General features: G+C 34.9%; 2 protein-coding genes across 2 annotated transcripts; one reads left to right on the forward strand and one right to left on the reverse strand.

The window, feature by feature from the left end:
- Positions 1-2,207: 2,207 nt before the first annotated feature.
- LOC141714749 (uncharacterized) lies at positions 2,208-4,103 on the forward strand. Its single transcript, XM_074518250.1, has 4 exons — positions 2,208-2,874; positions 2,997-3,394; positions 3,875-3,877; positions 3,975-4,103. Exons 1-4 carry the CDS (start codon positions 2,208-2,210, stop codon positions 4,101-4,103), a joined length of 1,197 nt encoding a protein of 398 aa, XP_074374351.1.
- Positions 4,104-11,775: 7,672 nt separating this feature from the next.
- LOC141714750 (uncharacterized) lies at positions 11,776-13,599 on the reverse strand. The gene is made up of 2 exons (XM_074518251.1): positions 12,439-13,599; positions 11,776-12,006 (listed from the first exon to the last, which is right to left on the reverse strand). Exons 1-2 carry the CDS (start codon positions 13,597-13,599, stop codon positions 11,776-11,778), a joined length of 1,392 nt encoding a protein of 463 aa, XP_074374352.1.
- Between the last annotated feature and the right edge of the window lie 7,788 nt (positions 13,600-21,387).

Below are 21,387 nucleotides of genomic sequence, written 5' to 3' on the forward strand. Positions count from 1 at the left end.
ACTCAAAAGGCATACCAGGTATGAAAAGATTGCTCATCTAATTGGGACCATTACAATTGTGGAATGCATGCTCTAGCTAAACTTCTCCTTTATTTTTCTTTTTCTCAAAGAAAATCTTCAAAGAATGATTTGAATCTTAGGGGGTGATGTTTAAAAAAACCCATTTTTTGTGTGCAATGGCTGAAAATACCCATTTTTAAAACACATGGCTCAAAATACCGTGTTGATTACGCATTTTGTAATTGGGTAAGGGTAATATCCATTTGAAAATTGGGTATCTAAAAAAATTAATAAAGATAGGCATTTGTAGTTTGGGTATTATTATTGGGACTAGAGCACGGGTCTTCATTATATTTTTATATTATTTAAATTTATAATAAATTTCTTTTTGGATCATTACGTTATTAATCTATTTATAAATAATAATATAAATATTTGTTGTTGGCAGGATCCGAACCTGAATCTTGGGTAGTGTATAAATAATAATATAAATATTTGATGTTGGTGAGGTTCGAACCTGAGAGTTTTAGTAGTGTATAAATAATAATATAAATATTTGTTGTTGGCGGGGTTCGAACCTGTGAGTTTGAGTAGTGTATACTCTTTTAGTATTTGAATCTAACGGTCCTGATCACTTAATTTAAAAGATCTGACAATCATAAATTAGAAAAACCAAACCAACCAAAAAAAGACATACGCATTTGCCAAATGCGTATACAAAATTATACCTCATTCCGGTTATGATAGTATAATATAGATACGCATTTGCCAAATGCGTATCTTCAAAAAAATAAAATAAAAAATAAATTGGATACCCATTTGACAAATGCGTATCTAGTACAAAACAGAATATCCAAATGACAAATGTGTATCCAAAACAGTATTTTCAGTCATTCACTTGCAGAATGGGTATTTTCAGTTATTTGCACCAAAAAATTATTATTTTTAACATTCTTTCAAACTTAGCTTTTGGTTGGGTCTAATATGATTAATTTGTTAATTGTCGAAAGTTAATCTTACTTGTAGCTGGAAATATATATACTCATCATGTAATACCGCTTGGTGAGATAATAAGTACACAAGAAAGCGACAAGATGCAGCTTTGCTGAAATTCTTAACCTCCACATGTTCATTAGTCCCCCAAGAATACCTACATCATTTCAGTTTTCATCCCTTTTCTGTTATTTTCCTCTGTTGAATCTTACTAGCCATCTACCTTCAGGAGTGCTCTCCCACAAATACAGCACTTGTTACTAGTTTACTACTAATAGACTTCTTGAAACTACTCTTTTGGTTATGTCTTATGGAAGTATTATTTTTATATATGTCTCTCTTCGTTTTGTTTTACCTTTAAATGAAGGATGTCATTTGTAAAATTGTCTAGTTTAGTTGTTTGATATGCATTTACCAGACATCTGTTTGGCAGTTACGAGATGACCAATCAGATTGTTGAAAATGCTTTCAACTTATTTTAATTTGGTCTAAAATCCTCTTCCATTTAGCAGATATGATGTGAGCTTTCATATAATTGTTGAGCAGGATATTAAAATGGTTTCGTGCAATGAAAATTGTAATTTCTGTATCTGCATGTTTCACTTATTGGAATGTTTTGGATAGAGTATAAGTTGTGTGTGAGCTGTCATTCTAGTGCCATGTCAGCACTGAATTAGTTACGGAAGTTAGTTACAAATTAGAGGATATAAGGATACGAGAATGTGTATTAAAGACTACTGATACATTTTTTCATTTAACAATACTACTTCGTTTTCTCTTTACTGTAAAACAATGTATCTTCATCTTCGTTAATATGAAACTTAATTAATTGAATCCATGGCTGTTGTTTACACTACCTGAATTACCATGGTATCAGAGCAGAATTCTTCGATAAATCTCATCTTTTTCAACATATTCTACAGATCTACCATCACGATCATTTCAGGTGTTTTCTATTGAATTTTTTTTCTCAATTCGTTATCTGTGTAGATTGATTAGTGTTAACAAGTTATTCTGTTAACGAAATTGGTTGATTATCTGTTCGTGATCTCTAAATTTCAGTAAAATGTAGTTGATATCTCGATATTTCATCATTTTTTTTCTGAGATTCACAATCTCTCTCGATCTCAATCTCTTCTCGATCTCTCTCACGATATCTCATTCGATCTGTGTTTCTTCATATCTCTAAACTTGATATCAAAACTGTATTAATCATGGATGGTGGTTCTAATACAAATACAAGTTCTAATTCTAATCAGAATACGAATACATCTAATGCCTGGAATAGACCTCTTGGACAATTTGGTTCAGATCCAACTAGTGCATATTTTGTTCATCAATCTGATGATAATACCTCACAACTTGTTTCCGTAAAGTTCAACGGAACTAGTTATAGTAACCGGAAGCATTCGATAATGCTAAGTTTATCTACTAAAAATAAATTAGAGTTCATAGATGGTTTGATATCACGACTTGTACTTACTTCTCCTGATTATAAGCTTTGGGAGCATTGTAATGATCTTGTTTGCTCATGGCTGTTGTGCAATGTGGATGAGACTATTTCGAAGAGCATCTTATTCTTTAAAACTGCAAGGGAGATATGGCTCGATTTAGAAGATCGTTTTGGTTACGCATTTATGACTCGAGTATTTTCACTACAACAACAGCTTTTAGAGCTTCATCAAGGATCCAAGAGTGTATCTGTGTTTTTTACGGAAATTAAGGTTGTATGGGATGCAATTAGTAATGTGAATCATTTATCTTGTTGTACCTGTAACAAATGCACTTGTAATGTGTCCCAGAAAGTTCATCAAATGCAACAATATCATCATTTACTACAATTTATGATGAAGTTAAGCGAAAAGTATGCTACAGTGAGGGGTAACATTCTGATACAACAACCTTTACCAAGTTTTTCTAATGCCTTTAGGATTTTTTCTCAATAAGAAAGGCATCAGGAGTTGTTACTTTGAAAACTTAAACTGAATCTCAAGCCTTTGTAGCTGATAGTAGAAATAGAGTTTCTTCTGATGGTAGTTTTTCCAGAAATTCTAGACCTGGTGTTAACAGCTCTTCAAAATCTTGGAATGGTAAAGGTGTTGCATATACTAATTCTAAAAGAGGCTCAACTTACTTCTGCACACATTGTAATATTTCTAGACATATCAATGAAAGATGCTTCAAGGTTCATGGTTATCCTCCTAATTTTAAATTCAGAGACAAGAGAGTTGCTGCAATTTCTGTCAATAATGTTGGTGATCAATCACTTTCTTCTCATTCTGGTGCTGAGGGAACTCCACAGCTTTTAGTCTCCCAATATGCTGAATTACTGGAGTTATTGAATAAGAAGAATCAACCACCTTCTCAAGATCATTCTGAACATGCTCTATTGGCTGGTAAGGTTTGCTTATTAGCAAATATACATACAGAGGGGGGTGATTGTATGTTCTTCGTTTTTCATTAATTAATTGCAGCGGAAAATAAACCTCGAAAATGAAATAAACAAACACAATGAGATTCACGGAATAATTCTTATTATTAAGAAATTAAACCGTAAAGGTTTGATTACAACTCCGAATATAAATGATTCGAAGCAACAAATATAGAGAGAACCAAAATAATAACTATCAATTTAGGGTTCTATCTATCACTCTAAGAATTCAAAACTTCTATCAAAAGATATTAAATACACTCAAGAGAGCTTTAAATAATGAGTGTTACAAGTTTATAAGACTTTAATTGGTGTGAAATAAATTGGGCAGAACTTCTCTCCTTAATTTCAATAAATGAAATCACCAAAATCTTACAAAAAATACTGCAGAGCTTCGATAGTGTTTTTGCTAAGAAGTTTTTCATATGTTACAATTATTTTGTTTTGTAGATGGTATGTAGGAGAGATTAGGATAACACGTGGATAATTTTCAACCAAGTGTTTCAAATTACAGCTTGCAAAATTAATTTGTATGGCGACCAACTTGTAGCTGTTTGCTTTAGAAAATTATTCGAACACACCTGTGGCGACTAGTGTAGAAATAGAGCGCCGTCTTTTGCCTTTACATTTAACTTTCTATGGCGACCTTGAGGGAGTAGAAGCAAAACATGTTGCATGATTCTCTTTTGCACAAGTGCAAAACAGGCGCAAAGGGGAGAGTTCGTATGCCTTACGCGGAAGAACAGAGAAAGAAGTCGCCATACGTGCGCGTCACGCACGAGTGGGAACGACTTGATTTAAAAAGACACAATTCTGCCAATTTTCAGTCTATTTTCTGTGATTCTTTTTCTAGGGGCCCACCATGTGCTCTTGTCAATGGACCAACAACAACTTCATTTCCATACTTCTATTTGATTCACAGAGAAATGAAGTGAGTATTTTCGTTTATAGAAAACACAGTTCTGCCATTTCCTCTGTTTATTTACAAGCTGAGTTCATTTCTTTTCTTCATGCGGGACCCACGATATTTTGTAAATAAAAAAAACACCAGGAAGAAGCTGTCAATTCTCTTTGATCAAATTCCATTCTTTGTTTCTTAGAAATCAAGCACAAATGTACATCCCATATTCTGAATTCTCTTCTTTGCATCAAGTGCATGGGGTCCCATCCTGAATAAACAAATCAAATAAATGAGCTGTCGTTCCCTTTATTTCACAACATGTGTTCATAACTGGTTTCTTTTATCCTTTTGTTCAATCGAATAAGCTGGTTGATTGAATTAAAAAATAAGTGAACATTTTGATATTTAGAAAATCAATAAACAAATGAATAATTAAATTTCATTTATTTATTTACATTAAAAATCAAATGTTACTTTATTTTTTTAGAATCAATTGATGATATACTAATTAAATAAATGAATTGATTTTCATTTATTCATTTAATAGAAAAATCAACCATTGGTTAAAAATAAAATCCTCATACTGTACTACTCTGTATCTCCAGGGCTTCTAATCTCCGGATTTTGTACCTTAAAATATTTCCAGACTCCTCGAGTACAAAACCAATTAACAGTGTTCCTAAAAATAATACTGCGTTTCCTTTCACGGATCACTGACGTCTAGTGCACGGGTCTGGTTCACAAAAGACTAGTTCCGCTCTCACGCCTTCGTATTATACCCATATAAACCACTGTTAAGTCTTCTACCAAATATAACCAACTTCACATGGAATCCTTGATGTATTCACACTGATTCTGACAACTGCTTCGAATGACTCTAACCTTATTACTCCGATGCCTGAACATATTAATGAACTTCATACGGATCACTGTTGACGTCTTCTTCACTGCAGCTAACAAAACCTTTTGTGCATATACCCAATAGACAATCTGTACTTATTCCAGTGGAACATAGATTATTTCAAAGTCCTTGTTCTATGTTGAGTTATCCAAACCAGTATTGTTGAGTTATACATACAGCTTCAATCTTGCTCAACAATCTCCCCCTATTTGACTGTTACACCTGACGGTCAAATAATAATGGAGAAACAACAGTTTGGTGGATAACTCAACTAACCTTATCCAAAAATCTTCAATTAGCTTTCAACTTTCAATCCGGGACTTGGAAATAATACTATCTTATATCTACCGCATCTTCTATACATATTTAGCTTCAGCAGAGAACAAATTCTTCTCTCCCTTATGTAAAGTTGCAGATAGATACGTCTTCCAAATATTGTCTTCAATCATCTTCAGATCTTCCCATAAAGCACATAGATAACATTTTGGAATCCAGAACTAAAACCCAAGTGAAGAATCCCTTTCTTAGTACAATAAAGTTAGAAATCCATCTTCTTAGTTATAGAAAGACTATCAGTCCATAATCTCTTCATAATCTCTCCCCTTAGTTGAGTAATCCTTCAAAATGTATTCAGAGTAGAACCGTAGGACCAACCAACCAAGTGAAGAGACTATATGGTAACCATTCCTCACAGTGCAAGTGTGTGATTTCTGTTTAGTTATCTCACATTGTGTTTCACTCCACTCTACACTCAAGTGTTTGCCACTCAGTCTCATAGTGTGTCGCTTACTCAAAGCTCCAAACATCCAAGTGTACCTGCGAGAAAATCAATTTCATAGAAAAGTTGCCTTCCACCTTCAAGGATGGAAACTCTAAGTCAAGAGATTCAGAAATGTTCCTTCTGAGAGGAGAAATTAGGATTCTTTTAAATGGCAGAATTCCTAATATCCCTCAACTTCCGTAAAGAAGTATACCTTATAAACTCGTCAGTTGATATCTGAGTCCTCATTTATAAGTTGCTATTTTGACTAATTCAAAATCATATCCAGATTTGAATTCTGGGAAGATAACCAGTTATCAATGATATGCCATTAGGGATCAAAGATTTCTTCTGAAGTCTGTGAGGACTTATCAAAGTAACCAACCGGGATCATATGTTCTTATTCAAAATCAGAGATAAAGATTAGAACATGATCCATTATTTCAACCTTGATATGGTTTGACAATGATTGTTGTATCAATACCTTCCTTGTGTGTGTGAATCTCATATGTGCATTGGAAACATTTTAACCAAGGGGTAGTGACTCTTATACAGATGCCCTAGCTGACATGTGAATTTTTAATAGATAACATTCTATTGGGAGAATACACCTAGTAACTGTTTATATGCCTTTTTCATCTCTATATCCTTTTGAGAAAATACAGATGGGCTTACAGATGTCTCAGGTTATACATACTCCACTTCTTTGTGAGAGATAGAGTTGTAGGGTTGACCTTTCCTTCCTTATGTGGTACTTATTGGCACTATCTTCCTCATTCTCAACACAACTCCAAAACCAAATGGTAATTTTGTCTGATCACTGAATTGATATCTCAATAAAATAAGTGAATCAGTGCAAAATCTGGGGGATGTATCAGAGTAAGGTAATGGAATGATGTTTGAGAGGTGTTTGGTTCTAATGACTTGGGATAGAACCTATGAGGTGTGATAGGCTCTTAGTCAGTTCCTAGAACCACTGGGTTTGTTGAAGATCACAAACATCCGAAGTACAATATCAGAGAATTTAATGATCAAGAACAGAGTAGTCTCAGAACTAGAGATCTTTTACCTTTACTTACCACAATATGGAATTATGAATGATGTCTCAGATGATCATGCTTTCTGATTCTTTTGACAATGCTACTCAAACAAATCTCATCAACTCAAAATAATTCAAAGTTAGTCCAATACATATCAATACTATAGAGGAAAGAGATGAACATTATTTTAAGCTTATAAGACTTGTATAAGGTAATCAAAGTATAAGGAATATATAAAGATTTAATATCCAGAACATAGTATAAGCATAGCAAGATCATAAGAGTTACACATAAGATCAACATATAAGTCAAACAATCAATCATAACACAACTATTACTAGTTATGTTGTATATTTATTCTAGCACAAGACAAACAGAGTTATTCTAGCATGAACAGAAAGTCAGAGTGACCAAGAAATCTGTTGTCAAAGTTACCTAGGATCTGAAACTCAACAAATATACAGAATTACTCAAAAAATATGATATAATCACACATATATAAAGAGAGTATTCAAATTAGTTGTACAGGATCTAAACCTATAAATCAGAGTTATGATAGGATCACAAAAGAGATTACAGGATCTAAACCCAATGTGCAAATAAAATGAGATGTGTGTGTGCTAAAATAAATATCAATATCAAAAGTGTTTGCATCGGATAAAAACATATAGCATGTAAACATTCAAACAACTCATATATTGCATCAAAAATTCTAACTTACTTACCACTAGCATATATCATGTAACACATGGTAATCAGTTAGCTTCAAAACAAGTTTACAAACCTGGATATATATAATGAATAGATATGTAAACTTACTTTCCCCTTAGAGCATCATCATTTGGGTAGTAAAGTTTACCCGCACCAAATTACATTTGTTGATTTCCAATTAATTGGACAAATTCAACATGCCAAGTTCACTAACCAACTTATTGAAGGTAACTTCATCAAGTGGCTTCGTGAAAATGTCTGCAATTTGGTCCGTTGTGGGAACATAATGAAGTTCCATAATTTCATTCGTTATATGCTCTTGAATGAAATGATACCTTATATCAATATGTTTGGTCCTTGAGTGCTGAACAGGATTGTTTGAGATTATTATGGCACTTGTGTTGTCACAGTAGATAGGAATATTCTTCAAATCAAGTCAATAGTCTCGGAGTTGATTCCTCATCCAAAGAAGTTGAGAACAACAGCTACCAGCAGCAATGTATTCAGCTTCAGCAGTAGATGTAGAAACTGAATGCTGCTTCTTACTAAACCAAGAAACCAATCTTCTCCCAAGAAACTGACAACTTCTTGAAGTATTCTTCCGATCAATCTTACAACCGGCGTAGTTAGAACCTGTGTAGCCGATGAGATCAAAGCCCGTATCTTTGGGATACCAGATACTTAGACTAGGTGTACCCTTCAGATATCTGAAAATTCTTTTAACGGCTTTTATATAAGATTCCTTCGGATCAGCTTAGAACCGTGCACACAAGCATGTAGCAAACATAATATCTGGATGAATCGCAGTTAGGTAGAGCAATGATCCAATCATTCCTCGATAATGAGTGATGTCCACCATCTTACTAGACTTGTCTTGATCAAGTTTTGTGGCAGTTGCCATCGGAATCTTAGCAGGTGTTGAGTCTTCCAACTGATATTTCTTCAGAAGATCTCTGATGTACTTTGTTTGACAAATGAAGATACCATCTGATTTCTATCTCACTTGTAATCCAAGGAAGTAGCTCAACTCACCCATCATACTCATCTCATACCTACTCTACATAAGCTTAGCAAACCTTGCACAAAGTGCATCATTCGTAGACCCAATTATAATGTCGTCAAGATAGACTTGTACAAATATGGTATCATCCTTATGATTCTTATGAAATAGAGTCTTATCTATGACACCTCTAGTGAAACCATTTTCAAGAAGAAATTATGAGAGAGTGTCATACCATGTTCTCGGCGCTTGCTTTAGACCATAAAGAGCCTTGAAGAGAAAATATACAAAATCTTCAAACTCAGGATCTATGAAACCAGGGGGTTGTTCCACATAGACCTCTTCTTCAATCTCACCATTTAGGAAAGCACTTTTCACATCCATCGATATACCTTAAAGTTTGAATGTGCTGCAAATGCTAAAAACATCCTGATGGCTTCAAGTCTAGCAACTGGTGCAAAGGTCTCATCGTAGTCAATCCCTTCTTCTTGAGAGTATCCCTTAGCAACCAGTCTCGCCTTGTTCCTTGTTACAATTCCATCTTCATCAAGCTTGTTTCTGAAAACCCATTTTGTGCCAATCACTGATTTGTCTTTAGGTCTGGGTACAAGCTCCCACACATTATGTCGTTCGAATTGATTGAGTTCCTCTTGCATAGCAATCACACAGTCAGGATCTCCAAGAGCTTCATCTACTTTCTTTGGCTCCATTTTAGATAGAAACCCAAAATAGAAACATTCATTTGCTGTAGCTCTTCTAGTCTTGATTCCGCTATCAGGATTACGAAGTATCAAGTTCTGAGGGTGGTTTTCACTCCATACTCTATGTCTTGGTAGATTGTCCCTTGATGACTCGACACTTCCAGAATTGTGTTGTGTCTGACTACCGGATCCTTGTTCTTCTCCTTGTTCTGCTCCCCCTGAGTTGTTGCCATCTTGATCTACAGAGTCTGAAGCTTGAGGACTAGTCCCTAAGATAGTGTGACTTGTCTCATGACCATTGCCTTCAGAATCTGCATCAGAATTATGATCATCTGGATCATTATCGTTGTCATTGTTGTCTGGAACAACTCCAGGTTCATCTTCTCCATCAGAAAGATCTTCAACATCAAGATTATCACTATCATCTTCCTTCTGAATACTTGGGAGCTTGGCGTCATCAAATGTTACATTAAGGTTTTCCACAACCTTTTGATCACTAATCACATACACCCTGTAAGCCTTTGACTCTAGAGAATAGCCCAGAAAGATACCTTCTTCAGCTTTAGCATCAAACTTTCCAAGATACTCATCGTCCTTAAGCACAAAGCATTTTCCTCCAAACACATGAAAGTATTTCACTGATGATTTCTTGTTGGCCATTAACTCGTAAGGGATCTTCTCATATATCTTGTTAATTAGGGTTCTATTTTGAGTATAGTATGCAGTGTTAACTGTTTCAGCCCAAAAGTAAGTAGGAAGATTGGCTTCATTAAGCATAGTCCTTGCAGCTTCAACCAATGTTCGATTCTTCCTCTCAACCACTCCATTTTGTTGTGGAGTCTTGGGTGCTGAAAACTGTCTTGAGATGCCCTTCTCGACACCGAAATCATTCAGCTTTACATTTCTGAATTCTGTTCCATTATCTGATCTGATTGTTCGTACGGGAACTCCAGCTTCTAACTCAATCTTGTTGATGTGATCAATAATCATATCAGGTGCTTCATCCTTTGAATGTAAGAATAACACCCACATGTATCTGGAATAATTATCAACAATCACTAAGCCATATTTCTTTCTTGATATAGACATGATGTTGACAAAACCAAACAAATCCATGTGAAGGAGTTGTAGTGGTTCAGTTATGTCAGTCATTGTCTTCTTCTTGTGTGATGCCCTCTTTGACTTTCCCTTCTCACATGCTTCACAAAGTCCATCAGGACTGAATATTATCTCGGGCAATCCTCTCAGCAATTCCCTCTTAACCAAAGAATTCATGGTCTTGAAGTTCAAGTGGGAGAGCTTCTTATGCCATAACCAACTTTCATATGGAGAGGCTTTACTATAGAAACACATTAATTGACCATCTGCAGAATTCCAATCAGCTACAAACAAATCACCCTTTCTAACTCCATTGAGAGTCAACTTTTCATTCTTCTGATTAGAGATCAAACACTTCTCTTTCTTGAACAGCACTTCACATCCTTTGTCACAGAATGGACTGATACTGAGAAGATTATGCATAAGACTTTCAACCAGAGAGATTTCTTCAATGATGACATTGCCAATTTCCAAACAGCCATATCCCGTAGTATAACCTTTGTTTTCATCTCCAAAAGTAACCACTAGACCAACTTTCTCAACCACCTTTGATAGCAGGGCTCTATCTCCAGTCATATGCCTTGAACATCCACTGTCCAGAATCCACATGACCTTCTTTTGCTTTATGCCCTGAAAACAAAAGTGATTAAGTTTTCTTTGGTACCCAAACTACGTTGGGTCCAGAAGACTTAGAAGCATTTGAATATAAATAACATTTCTTTTCATAGAATTGACAGGCTTAACAGTTTTTGCTTTATCATTGACTATTTCCTTGTCACTTTCAGAAGCACCAACAGACTTGCTCTTGAGCTTGGTGACATGTGTCACTTTCCTAGCTTTAGGAGAGCTTACAGTCTTTGATCTACCAGTGTTCTTACTAACATGCTTATCATGATCATGAGATGTATTATGTGAGTGTGTGGAATTAAGATAAGTGTGCATGAAGGATACTACACATGGCATGCAAATAGATCTATTATACTTAGAAACTTTAGGCATGTTATGCACATAAGCATTCTTAACATTGTCTACTTTAACCTTTCTACAAGCATGAGTAAGGTGACTAGCAGAACCATAGTTGTTGCATAACTTCCTAGGGCCATTAGTTCCTATCCTGCCATTTCTACTTCTATTCTTCTTATTCTTGGAAGTAAGACCTATTCTGGCAAAAGATAAGTCAGAGTCACTAGCAACAGACGTAGGTTTCTTTGTCTTTTGACTCTTTGAGAGCTCGAGATCCTAAACAAGCATCTCATGATGAATATAAAGATTATCTTCATCAAAGTGCTCAACAGTAGCTTTCTTAAATAGAGGCTTCTTAGCTTCCTTAAGAATATGAGGTGTATCAGAGGAATTAACAATTTTCTCTATAGGTTCATTTTCAACTACTCGTTTCTTATAAGCTTTTCTAAGTTCGTTGTAGTCTAGACCTATTCCAACCTTTCCACCTACTACTTGATCAGCTATGAGCTTCTTAGCAAGATTTGAAGAAACAGTAAAAGCATGCAATTTAGTTTCTAATTCTGCATTCTTGTTCCTTAGCTCTTCCTCTGTCTCAAGGTGCTTAGTAATCTTAAGCTCTAAATATTTATTGGTTTGTTTAAGATTCTCAACACTGACCCTATCTAGAACGAACTTATCATTTTCATCTTTAACTTTCTTTAGTTCTACTTTAAGGGCTTCGACACCAAGCAGAGTACATTTTAGTGTAGTACTAATATTTCTATACACTTCTTTTACGATATCATGGTGTTCAATGCATTCCTTTGTATTGTATCATGCCTTAAGATAGTGATGAGAAACATCACTTCCATACACTAGGACAGTCTTCCTGAAGACGACATAGTGTTCATTCTCACACAAGTTATCTGTAGGTAAAGCACGAATAATTAGAAATGTTACCTGAGAAGAAGATTCTGCCATCAATGCAAGATTTCCATATTGCTCTTCTTCATCATCAGTGTCATCCCAGCTCTTCCCCTCAGCTATGTAAGATTTGACTGGATACTTCCTTGAGCTACCTGAGTCCTTTTTCTGATAAGCTTTGCCTTTATCCCTTGTTTGTTGAGGCTTCCTACATTCAGTGGCAAAGTGCCCAACCTCATCACAGTTATAGCATCTGAACTTGCTTTTATCAACCAACCCTGTCTTGTAACTTGATCCAGAAGATGAACTTGACCTCTGACCACGGTTGCTGCTTCCAGAACCCCTAAAGCCTTGCTTTCTTCTAAACCTGATGTTACTGAACATCCCTGCTAGATTGACCATAGTAGGATCTTCCATGCTTTGCAGCTCCTCAGTGGTGTAGTAGTCACTTGGACTCCCAGAGAGGTTTCCATCATCCATCTCAGCCTCAAAGAGTATTTCAGCTTTAGACTTAGGCTTTTCAGCAGTAATGTCAAGCTCTTTGATTCCACTGGCTATAAGAGCAGTTGTCTTGAGTAGCTCAGTATTCTTGCTATCAACTGTACCACCACCATAGATGATATTCCTTTGTTCTTGCTCCATTTCATGAGTCTTTAGCTTACCATACAACTTCTCAAGTGTCATGGTTTCAAAGTCAACACGCTTACGAATAGATGAAGCCTTATTCTCTAAGTGGTGAGGTAGGACTAGCATAAACTTCTTGTTAACTTTTCTCTGAGGATAAGTCTTGCCATGAATACTTAATTCATTTAACAGCTTGTTCAGTCTTTCAAAGACTTGAGTAATACTTTCTCTAGGAAAGGACTTAAAAACCTCATATTGTGAAGTCAAGATATCCAATCGATTCCGCCTGATAACTTCAGTTCCTTCCATAAGCAGTTCTAGGGTTTCCCACATGTGCTTGGCACTATCACAGACCATAATCTGGTGACTCATATCATCATCCATCGAATCCGCCAAAATAAGTTGTATGCCTTCATCCAGAGCTATCAGTTCTTTGTCACGAGCACTCCATTCTACTTCAGGGCATGACATTCTCATATTAGGCAACTCTGAATGATCCTTTATCGACACATGTCTTCCTTCTCTCAATACTCTCATATACTCTGGATTCGATGCCCGAATATACAATAGCATTTTCTTTTTCCATAGATTATATCTCTATTTATCAAACTGAGGAACCTTGATACTACTAACTTTCTGAGAACTCATCTTTTCATATTTGAGAAAAATTTGCAATAAATCGTCTCAAAATACGATAACCTAGCTGGTCAACAATACCAAACTAGTCAAGTCAAAACCAACAAACCTAAATCAGATCTACACACCGGAAGCACTCCCAAACTCCGTATAACCAAAATCAACAACAAAACTTGCTAATCTAACAGATCAGATCTGTATATCGTTAAACAAGCTCTGATACCATTTGTTAGGTCCAAATATACATACAGAAGGGGGGGATGAATATATGTTCTTCATTTTTCGTTAATTAATTGCAACGAAAAATAAACCTCAAAAACAAAATAAACAATCACAAGGAGATTCACGGAATAATTCTTATTATTAAGAAATTAAACCGTAAAGGTTTGCTTACAACTCCGAATATAAAAAATTCGAAGCAACAAATATAGAGAGAACCAAAATAATAACTATTAATTTAGGGTTCTATCTATCACTCTAAGAATTCAAAGCTTCTATCAAAAGATATTAAATACACTCAACAGAGCTTTAAATAATGAGTGTTACAAGTTTGTAAGACTTTAATTGGTGTGAAATAAATTGGGCAACACTTCTCTCCTTAATTTTAATAAATGAAATCACCAAACTCTTATAAAAAATTCTAGAGAGCTTCGATAGTGTTTTTGCAGAGAAGTGTTTTCATCTGCTGCAATTATTTTGTTTTGTAGAAGGTAGAATGTAGGAGAGATAGAGGATAACACGTGGATAATTTTCAACCAAGTGTTTTAAATTACAGCTTGTCGGATTAATTTGTATGGCGACCAACTTGTAGCTGTTTGCTTTAGAGAATTATTCGAACACACCTGTGGCGACTAGTGTAGAAATAGAGCGCCGTCTTTTGCCTTTGCATTTTACTTTCTATGGCGACCTTGAGGGAGTAGAAGCAGAACATGTTGCATGATTCTCTTTTGCACAAGTGCAAAGGAGGCGCCAAGGGGGGAATTCGTGTGCTTTACGCGGAAGAACAGAGAAAGAAGTCATCATACGTGCGCGTCACGCGCGAGTGGGAACGACATGATTTAAACAGCCACAATTCTGCCAATTTTCAGTCTGTTTTCTGTGATTCTTTTGCTGGGGGCCCACCACGTGCTCTTTTCAATGGACCAACAATAACTTCGTTTCCATACTTCTATTTAATTCACAAAGAAATGAAGTGAGTATTTTCGTTTATAGCAAACACAGTTATGCCATTTCCTTTGTTTATTTACAAGTTAAGTTCATTTCTTTTCTTCATGCGGGACCCACGAGATTTCGTAAATAGACAAATAAAACACCAGGAAGAAGCTGCCAATTCCTTTTGATCAAATTCCATTCTTTGTTTCTTAGAAATCAAGCACAAATGTACCTCCCAAATTCTGAATTCTCTTTTTTGCATCAAGTGCATGGGGTCCCATCCGGAATAAACAAATCAAATAACTGAGCTTTCATTCCCTTTATTTCACAACTTGTGTTCATGACTGGTTTCTTTTATCCTTTTGTTCAATCGAATAAGCTGGTTGACTGAATTAAAAAATAAGTGAATATTTTGATATTTAGAAAATAAATAAACAAATAAATAATTAAATTTCATTTATTTATTTAAATTAAAAATCAAATGTTACACTTTTTTTTAGAATTCATTGATGATATACTAATTAAATAAATAAATGAATTGATTTTCATTTATTCATTTAATAGAAAAATCAACCATTGATTAAAAATAAAATCCTCATACTGTACTCCTCTGTATCTCCAAGGCTTCTAATCTCCGGATTTTGTACCTTAAAATATTTCCAGACTCCTCGAGTACAAACCCACTTAACAATGTTCCTAAAAATAATACTCCGTTTCTTTTCACGGATCACTGACGTCTAGTGCACGGGTCTGGTTCACAGACGACTAGTTCCGCTCTCAGGCCTTCGTATTATACCCATATAAACCACAGTTAAGTCTTCCACCAAATATAACCAACTTCAAATGGAATCCTTGAGGTCTTCACACTGATTCTGAAAACTGCTTCGAATGACACCAACCTTATTACTCCGATGCCTGAACATATTAATGAACTTTATACGGATCACTGTTGACGTCTTCTTCACTGCAGCTAACAAAACCTTTTGTGCATATACCCAATAGACAATCTATACTTATTCCAATGAAACATTGATAATTTCAAAGTCCTTGTTCTATGTTGAGTTATCCAAACCAGTATTGTTGAGTTATACATACAGCTTCAATCTTGCTCAACAGTGTTGCATAGACTAATTCTAAAAGAGGCTCAACTTACTTCTGCACACATTGTAATATTTCTGGACATATCAATGAGAGGTGCTTCAAGGCTCAAGGTTATCCTCCTAATTTTAAATTCAGAGACAAGAGAGTTGCTGCAATTTCTGTCAATAATGTTGGTGATCAATCACTTTCTTCTCATTCTGGTGCTGAGGGATCTCCACAGCTTTCAGTCTCCCAATATGCTGAATTACTGGAGTTATTGAATAAGAAGAATCAACCACCTTCTCAAGATCATTCTGAACATGCTCTATTGGCTGGTAAGTTTTGCTTATTAGCAAATACTATTTCTAAATCAGAATGGCTAATTGATAGTGGTGTCGCAGACCACATTTGCTCAGATTTAAGTGCTTTTATTTCATATAAACCTGTGACTCATTCAAATGAATTTATTCTGGTTCCCGATGGAAGACAAATTCAGATTCTGCACATTGGTGCAGTCCAAGTGCACAAAGACATGATTCTTCAGAATTTATTACATATTCTTGATTTTCATTATAACTTGATTTCTATAAAGAAGTTGTGCAAAGATAACAACACTTCAGTGTTCTTTACTGCTGATAAATGTTTCTTAGAGGACCCTTTGCAGAAAGGGCCACCAATTTTTCTTGGTGAACTTAATGGAGGGCTACACAACACTTCTGGTTGTCTTTGCTTTGCTTCAACATGTATAGATAAGAGGTTGAAATTTGATCCTAAAGCAGTTGCTTGTGTGTTTTTGGGATATTCTGTAGTCCAAAAAGGATACAAAGTCATAACTTTGAACATTAATCATTTGTTTCTGTCCAGATATGTTGTGTTTCATTTATCATATCACAATCATACTCAAACCACATTTTTTCCACCTGCTAAATACTTGTCATATGTTACACCTTCTTCTTTTGATATTGATTCTACACCTTCTACTGATTCTCATACATATGCTCAGACAGATGCACAGTTATCTTCTCATTCTATTTCTAATTCTATTCCTGATTCATATAGTCCAGTTTTACATGATTTGAGTACTGTTCCCATCATTCTTGACGGTCCTAGAAAATATAGTCAAATTCATAAACCGCCTGCTTATTTGTCTTCTTATAAGTGAAATACTATTAATACTCAATATCATTGATGTAATCTGGTTACACATAAATCTTTTAATGTTTCCAAATATTATATTTCAGAACCAAATTCTTATAAAGAAGCTACTAATAACCCTCTGTAGGTTGCTACAATGCAATATGAAATCGAAGATCTATATGACAATTATACTTGGGATCTTGTTCCATTGCCACATGATAAGAAACCAATTGGTTCAAAGTGGGTTTATAAGGTGAAACTAAAGTCAGACGGGAGCTTAGAACGTTACAAAGCCCGTCTTGTTGCAAAGGGGTACAATCAAACATTTGGTATAGATTATGAGGAGACTTTCTCCTTTGTCATGAAAATGGTACACTCAAGGAAGAAGTTTATATGCGTGTGCCAGAGGGTATCCCCAATCCTTTGAATTTGGTTTGCTTACTTAGGAAATCTCTTTACGGGTTAAAATAGGCCTCGAGAGAGTGGCATGCTAAGTTGGTCGAGGAGTTGATTAAGCAAGGTTTTGTCCAGTCAAAAAACCATTATAGTTTGTTTATTAAACACCATGCTCATAAGGTGTTTATTGTTGTTGTCTATGTAGATGATGTTATTCTTACTAGTGATGATGTAGATTCAATTACTACTCTTAAGGCATATCTTCATTCTCAGTTTGGTATTAAGGATCTTGGGCAACTTCATTTTTTCCTTGGTCTTGAAGTTAGTTATATCTCTGATGGGATTATACTGTGTCAACAGAAATTTGCCAAAAAATTGTTGCAAGATTCGGGATTTGATCTAAGGCATGTACACCACTACCTGTTAATTTGAAATTATCCCAGTCTGATGGTGGTCTCATTCTTGATCTAGAGTTGTATGATCTCTCGTTGGGAAACTCAATTACCTCACTAATAACAGACCTAATCTCTCTTATACTGTGTTGTGCAAGACATGGTTGTATCATAACAAGACTAAGTCAAACTGACAGCCCTAAGAATTAGTTGTATGATAATCTTAATTTGTATTTTATACTCTATTACATGAGTCTATAAAAATGAAATATATTAGACTGGAGTATTTTTCTGTAAACAGTCTCAAGCCTAAGAATAAACTTTGGAAGAAGATCAAGAAGATCATGCCTCAGAGAAATTATGAAGAAGCTTGGAGTTGAATAAATCTGTTTTGGAAAAAATATTCTAAGTCAAGATATCTACAAGTCACAAATAAAGTCATATAGAGAAGTCATTCGAGAACTTCAGAATGACTTATCGAGAAGTCCAAAACAACTTATAGAGAAGTCTCAGAGATATAGATAAGCCAAATGAAGACATGAAGATTGGAGAAATCGACAAGTCATTTCTATATTAGAGAACTAAGAGATATCGACAAGTCAAATGAAGATATTTAAAATTAGAGATATCGACAAGTTATTTCTACATGCAGAGACTTGGAGACCTCGACAAGCCAAGTTCACTTATAGAGAATTCAGGGATCTCAACAAGTCAAAGTTACCTATCGAGAACTCAGAGACCTCAACAAGACAAGTTCACTTATAGAGAACTCAGAGATCTTGACAAGTCAAAGTTACCTATCGAGAACTCAGAGACCTTGACAAGCCCAATCTACTTATAGAGAACTTGGAGACCTCGACAAGTCAAAACACTTAGAGAACTAAGAGATCTCGATAAGCCATTATACTTATCGAGACGTCAGTTCTCTATAGATCAAACTGGAAATCTCGATACAAAGCTCAAGTACAGTATGAAGACAAGTTAAATATTCAAGATCATCAATCAATAAATGATCTAATCACTTAGATTGAAAAGTCTACAAAAGCAGCTTGAAGAGTATAAGATCAAAGGCCAAGATTAACTGACAAAGGAAAGTCACAAATTCACAAGATTTGCAAAGATACACTAAGCCGGAAATAGAACGCTTTAGAGATAACTTAAAGTAGGGTTTAGTACTTCTTATTGCATGTTATTTAAACCTGTGTTTACTAATATATAAAGTAAACACTGGTCCTTTGCTTTTAAATTGTATAAAACATATCTAGTTTTCTTATAACTCTCTTAAGGAAGAAGCTGAGTTCTTTACTTATAAAGAACCCATGATTTGTAGCAAAACACTAGCTTGATTTTAATACAAAATTGAGTTTTGAAATATTGTGTGCACTTTTTATTTTCAGTTAACATATTATTACTGCATTTCTAATCTGCTTTGTTCACCAAGTAACAAACATTCAAAAAGCCTTAAAAATAACCAAACATATTCACCCCCTCCCCCTTTGTGTTGTATTCATTACCTAACAAGTGTTATCTAAGTAAAATCTGAAAGCAAATAGATTAAAGATCTTAGAAGAATGAATACACAGAATATTAGTAGTATCAAGATTCGTGCCTTTGACAGATATAACTACATATTATGGAAAAAGAAGATGTTGCTATTTTTAAGGATGGCCAACCCATTATATGTTCAGATTCTCAAGAATGGCCCTTTCACCCCCATGGAAAGTGTTGAGGAATCTATAGATGGAAACATGGTCGTTCCAGCTCATTATGCACTTAAAGATCCCTCAAAGTATACTGAACCTGAAAAGGAGAAAGTCTCTATGGATAGTGGCTTGCAACTGATTTTAATAGAGTCACTTGAGAATGTAATGCACAATAAAATTATCAATTGTGACACAGCCAAACAGATCTAGGACAAAATTGAGATTCTATGTGAGGAAACAGAGGAAGTAAGGTCAAACTAAAGGAGAATTTTGGTATCTCAGTATGAGGGTTTTATGGCTAAACCAAAGGAGAATATAACTGATGTTTTTGAAAGATTCAATAAGCTGATTAATGACTTGCAGCTTCATGACAAATACTATGAAGCTGAGGAGGTTAACTTGAAGTTTTTTCTCACCCTTCCTGACCATCTAGAACAAAAGATTTCAGCCATAAGAGAAGGGAGAGACTTGAGCAGAATGACACTGGAAGTTTTATATGGTATCTTAAAAATGTATGAACTGAAAATGATTCAAAGAAAGTCTTTAAGAGCTGGTCAAGGGCACATTATTGATGGACCAAGTGCTCTAGTGGTTAATGACTGTTGGGTTCCGAAGGCATAAAACACAGCGGATAAACGTAAATAAAACAAAAATTTCGAAACCCAAAACAGGATCCATGTATAATTATGGGCAGATTATGGAGATAACGAATCATACCTTTCAAGAGCTTAACTTTCACGAACTCAACGGAGATCCTAGCTATCACGCTTTGTGTCTACCTCTCGGAGAAACACCTCTATGGTATCCACACGAGCACCTTCAAGAACGTCTCACGAACTTGACAACGGAATGGATGTACTAGCCTCCTTCTTGATGATCTGAATTGCCTCTGCCTCTCTTTGCTGCTAGGGTTTTCTAAAAAACGTACTAGCCTCTTTAACCTATCATTATGTATTTATAATGGCTGATTAAAAAGGCCCATAACAGCAAAGCCCAACCCTAGTAGGTATTGGATTAAATAATAAAAATGAATTTCTATTATTTAATTAATAACTAAATCATACTTAATTATTATGGGCAAAAACATTCCTTTTAATTCGAATTTATATTATCTCAATTAAGTCTTACTTAATTATAATAAAATTCAAATAATCATCAATTAATTTAAATCCATAATTTAAATTAACTATTCCATTAAGTGCTCTATTTGTCCGACCCTATAGGCTATTATTTAATTGGCAACAATTTTATTCTCTAATAAAATTATAAACAATAAGCGGTATCTAGTAATACATCATTGTTACCCAATTAAACAATAATTAAATCGTGATTAGATAAAACCTTTCGTGATTAATGTTTTTCGTGTAATATAATCCATTTAACCATACATATTATAGATTAAACTTGAGGCATGTATTTAGTCATCCTCTTCAACATTTAATCCGGGTTTACTTGATCCATGAGTAGATTATCAAGACAAATCATTATTTGAGCATGGCCATGCTTTTATAATCTCACTCAATCAAGAGGCCAATAATATATCTCCTAATTATAGGAGGGTTAAATCCTTTATCTATCATTCATATTTCTCATACGACTCATGATATACCCGATGTCCACTTTTATCATCACCCGATTAAAAGTAACTTTTAATGTAGTCAAAGTATATTAATCCTCGTATAGAAATATAATGATTTTAAGTCAAAGGATCGTTACACCATTATCACTGTGAGTCTTTCTTATGACTTTATTAAACATGAAGAATCTCACTGTGGGTCTGTCCAGTACCATGTACTCTCACATGTACCTATGTATTGACTTTAGTATCTCCATACTTATAACCAATGAGATGTGGTTATCTTGTC

The sequence above is a fragment of the Apium graveolens genome, chromosome 3 (genome assembly GCF_009905375.1).
Source record: "Apium graveolens cultivar Ventura chromosome 3, ASM990537v1, whole genome shotgun sequence".
Taxonomy (NCBI): Eukaryota; Viridiplantae; Streptophyta; class Magnoliopsida; order Apiales; family Apiaceae; genus Apium; species Apium graveolens.

Bases quoted from the DNA above. Each gene is read 5' to 3' on its own strand.
- LOC141714749 (XM_074518250.1), top strand. From the start codon at position 2,208: ATGGATGGTGGTTCTAATACAAATACAAGTTCTAATTCTAATCAGAAT. The intron at 2,875-2,996 runs GTAACATTCTGA...AAGCCTTTGTAG, and splicing joins AAAGTATGCTACAGTGAGGG to CTGATAGTAGAAATAGAGTT.
- LOC141714750 (XM_074518251.1), bottom strand. From the start codon at position 13,599: ATGCTATTGTATATTCGGGCATCGAATCCAGAGTATATGAGAGTATTG. The intron at 12,007-12,438 runs GTAACATTTCTA...CTTGCTAAGAAG, and splicing joins TGGCAGAATCTTCTTCTCAG to CTCATAGCTGATCAAGTAGT.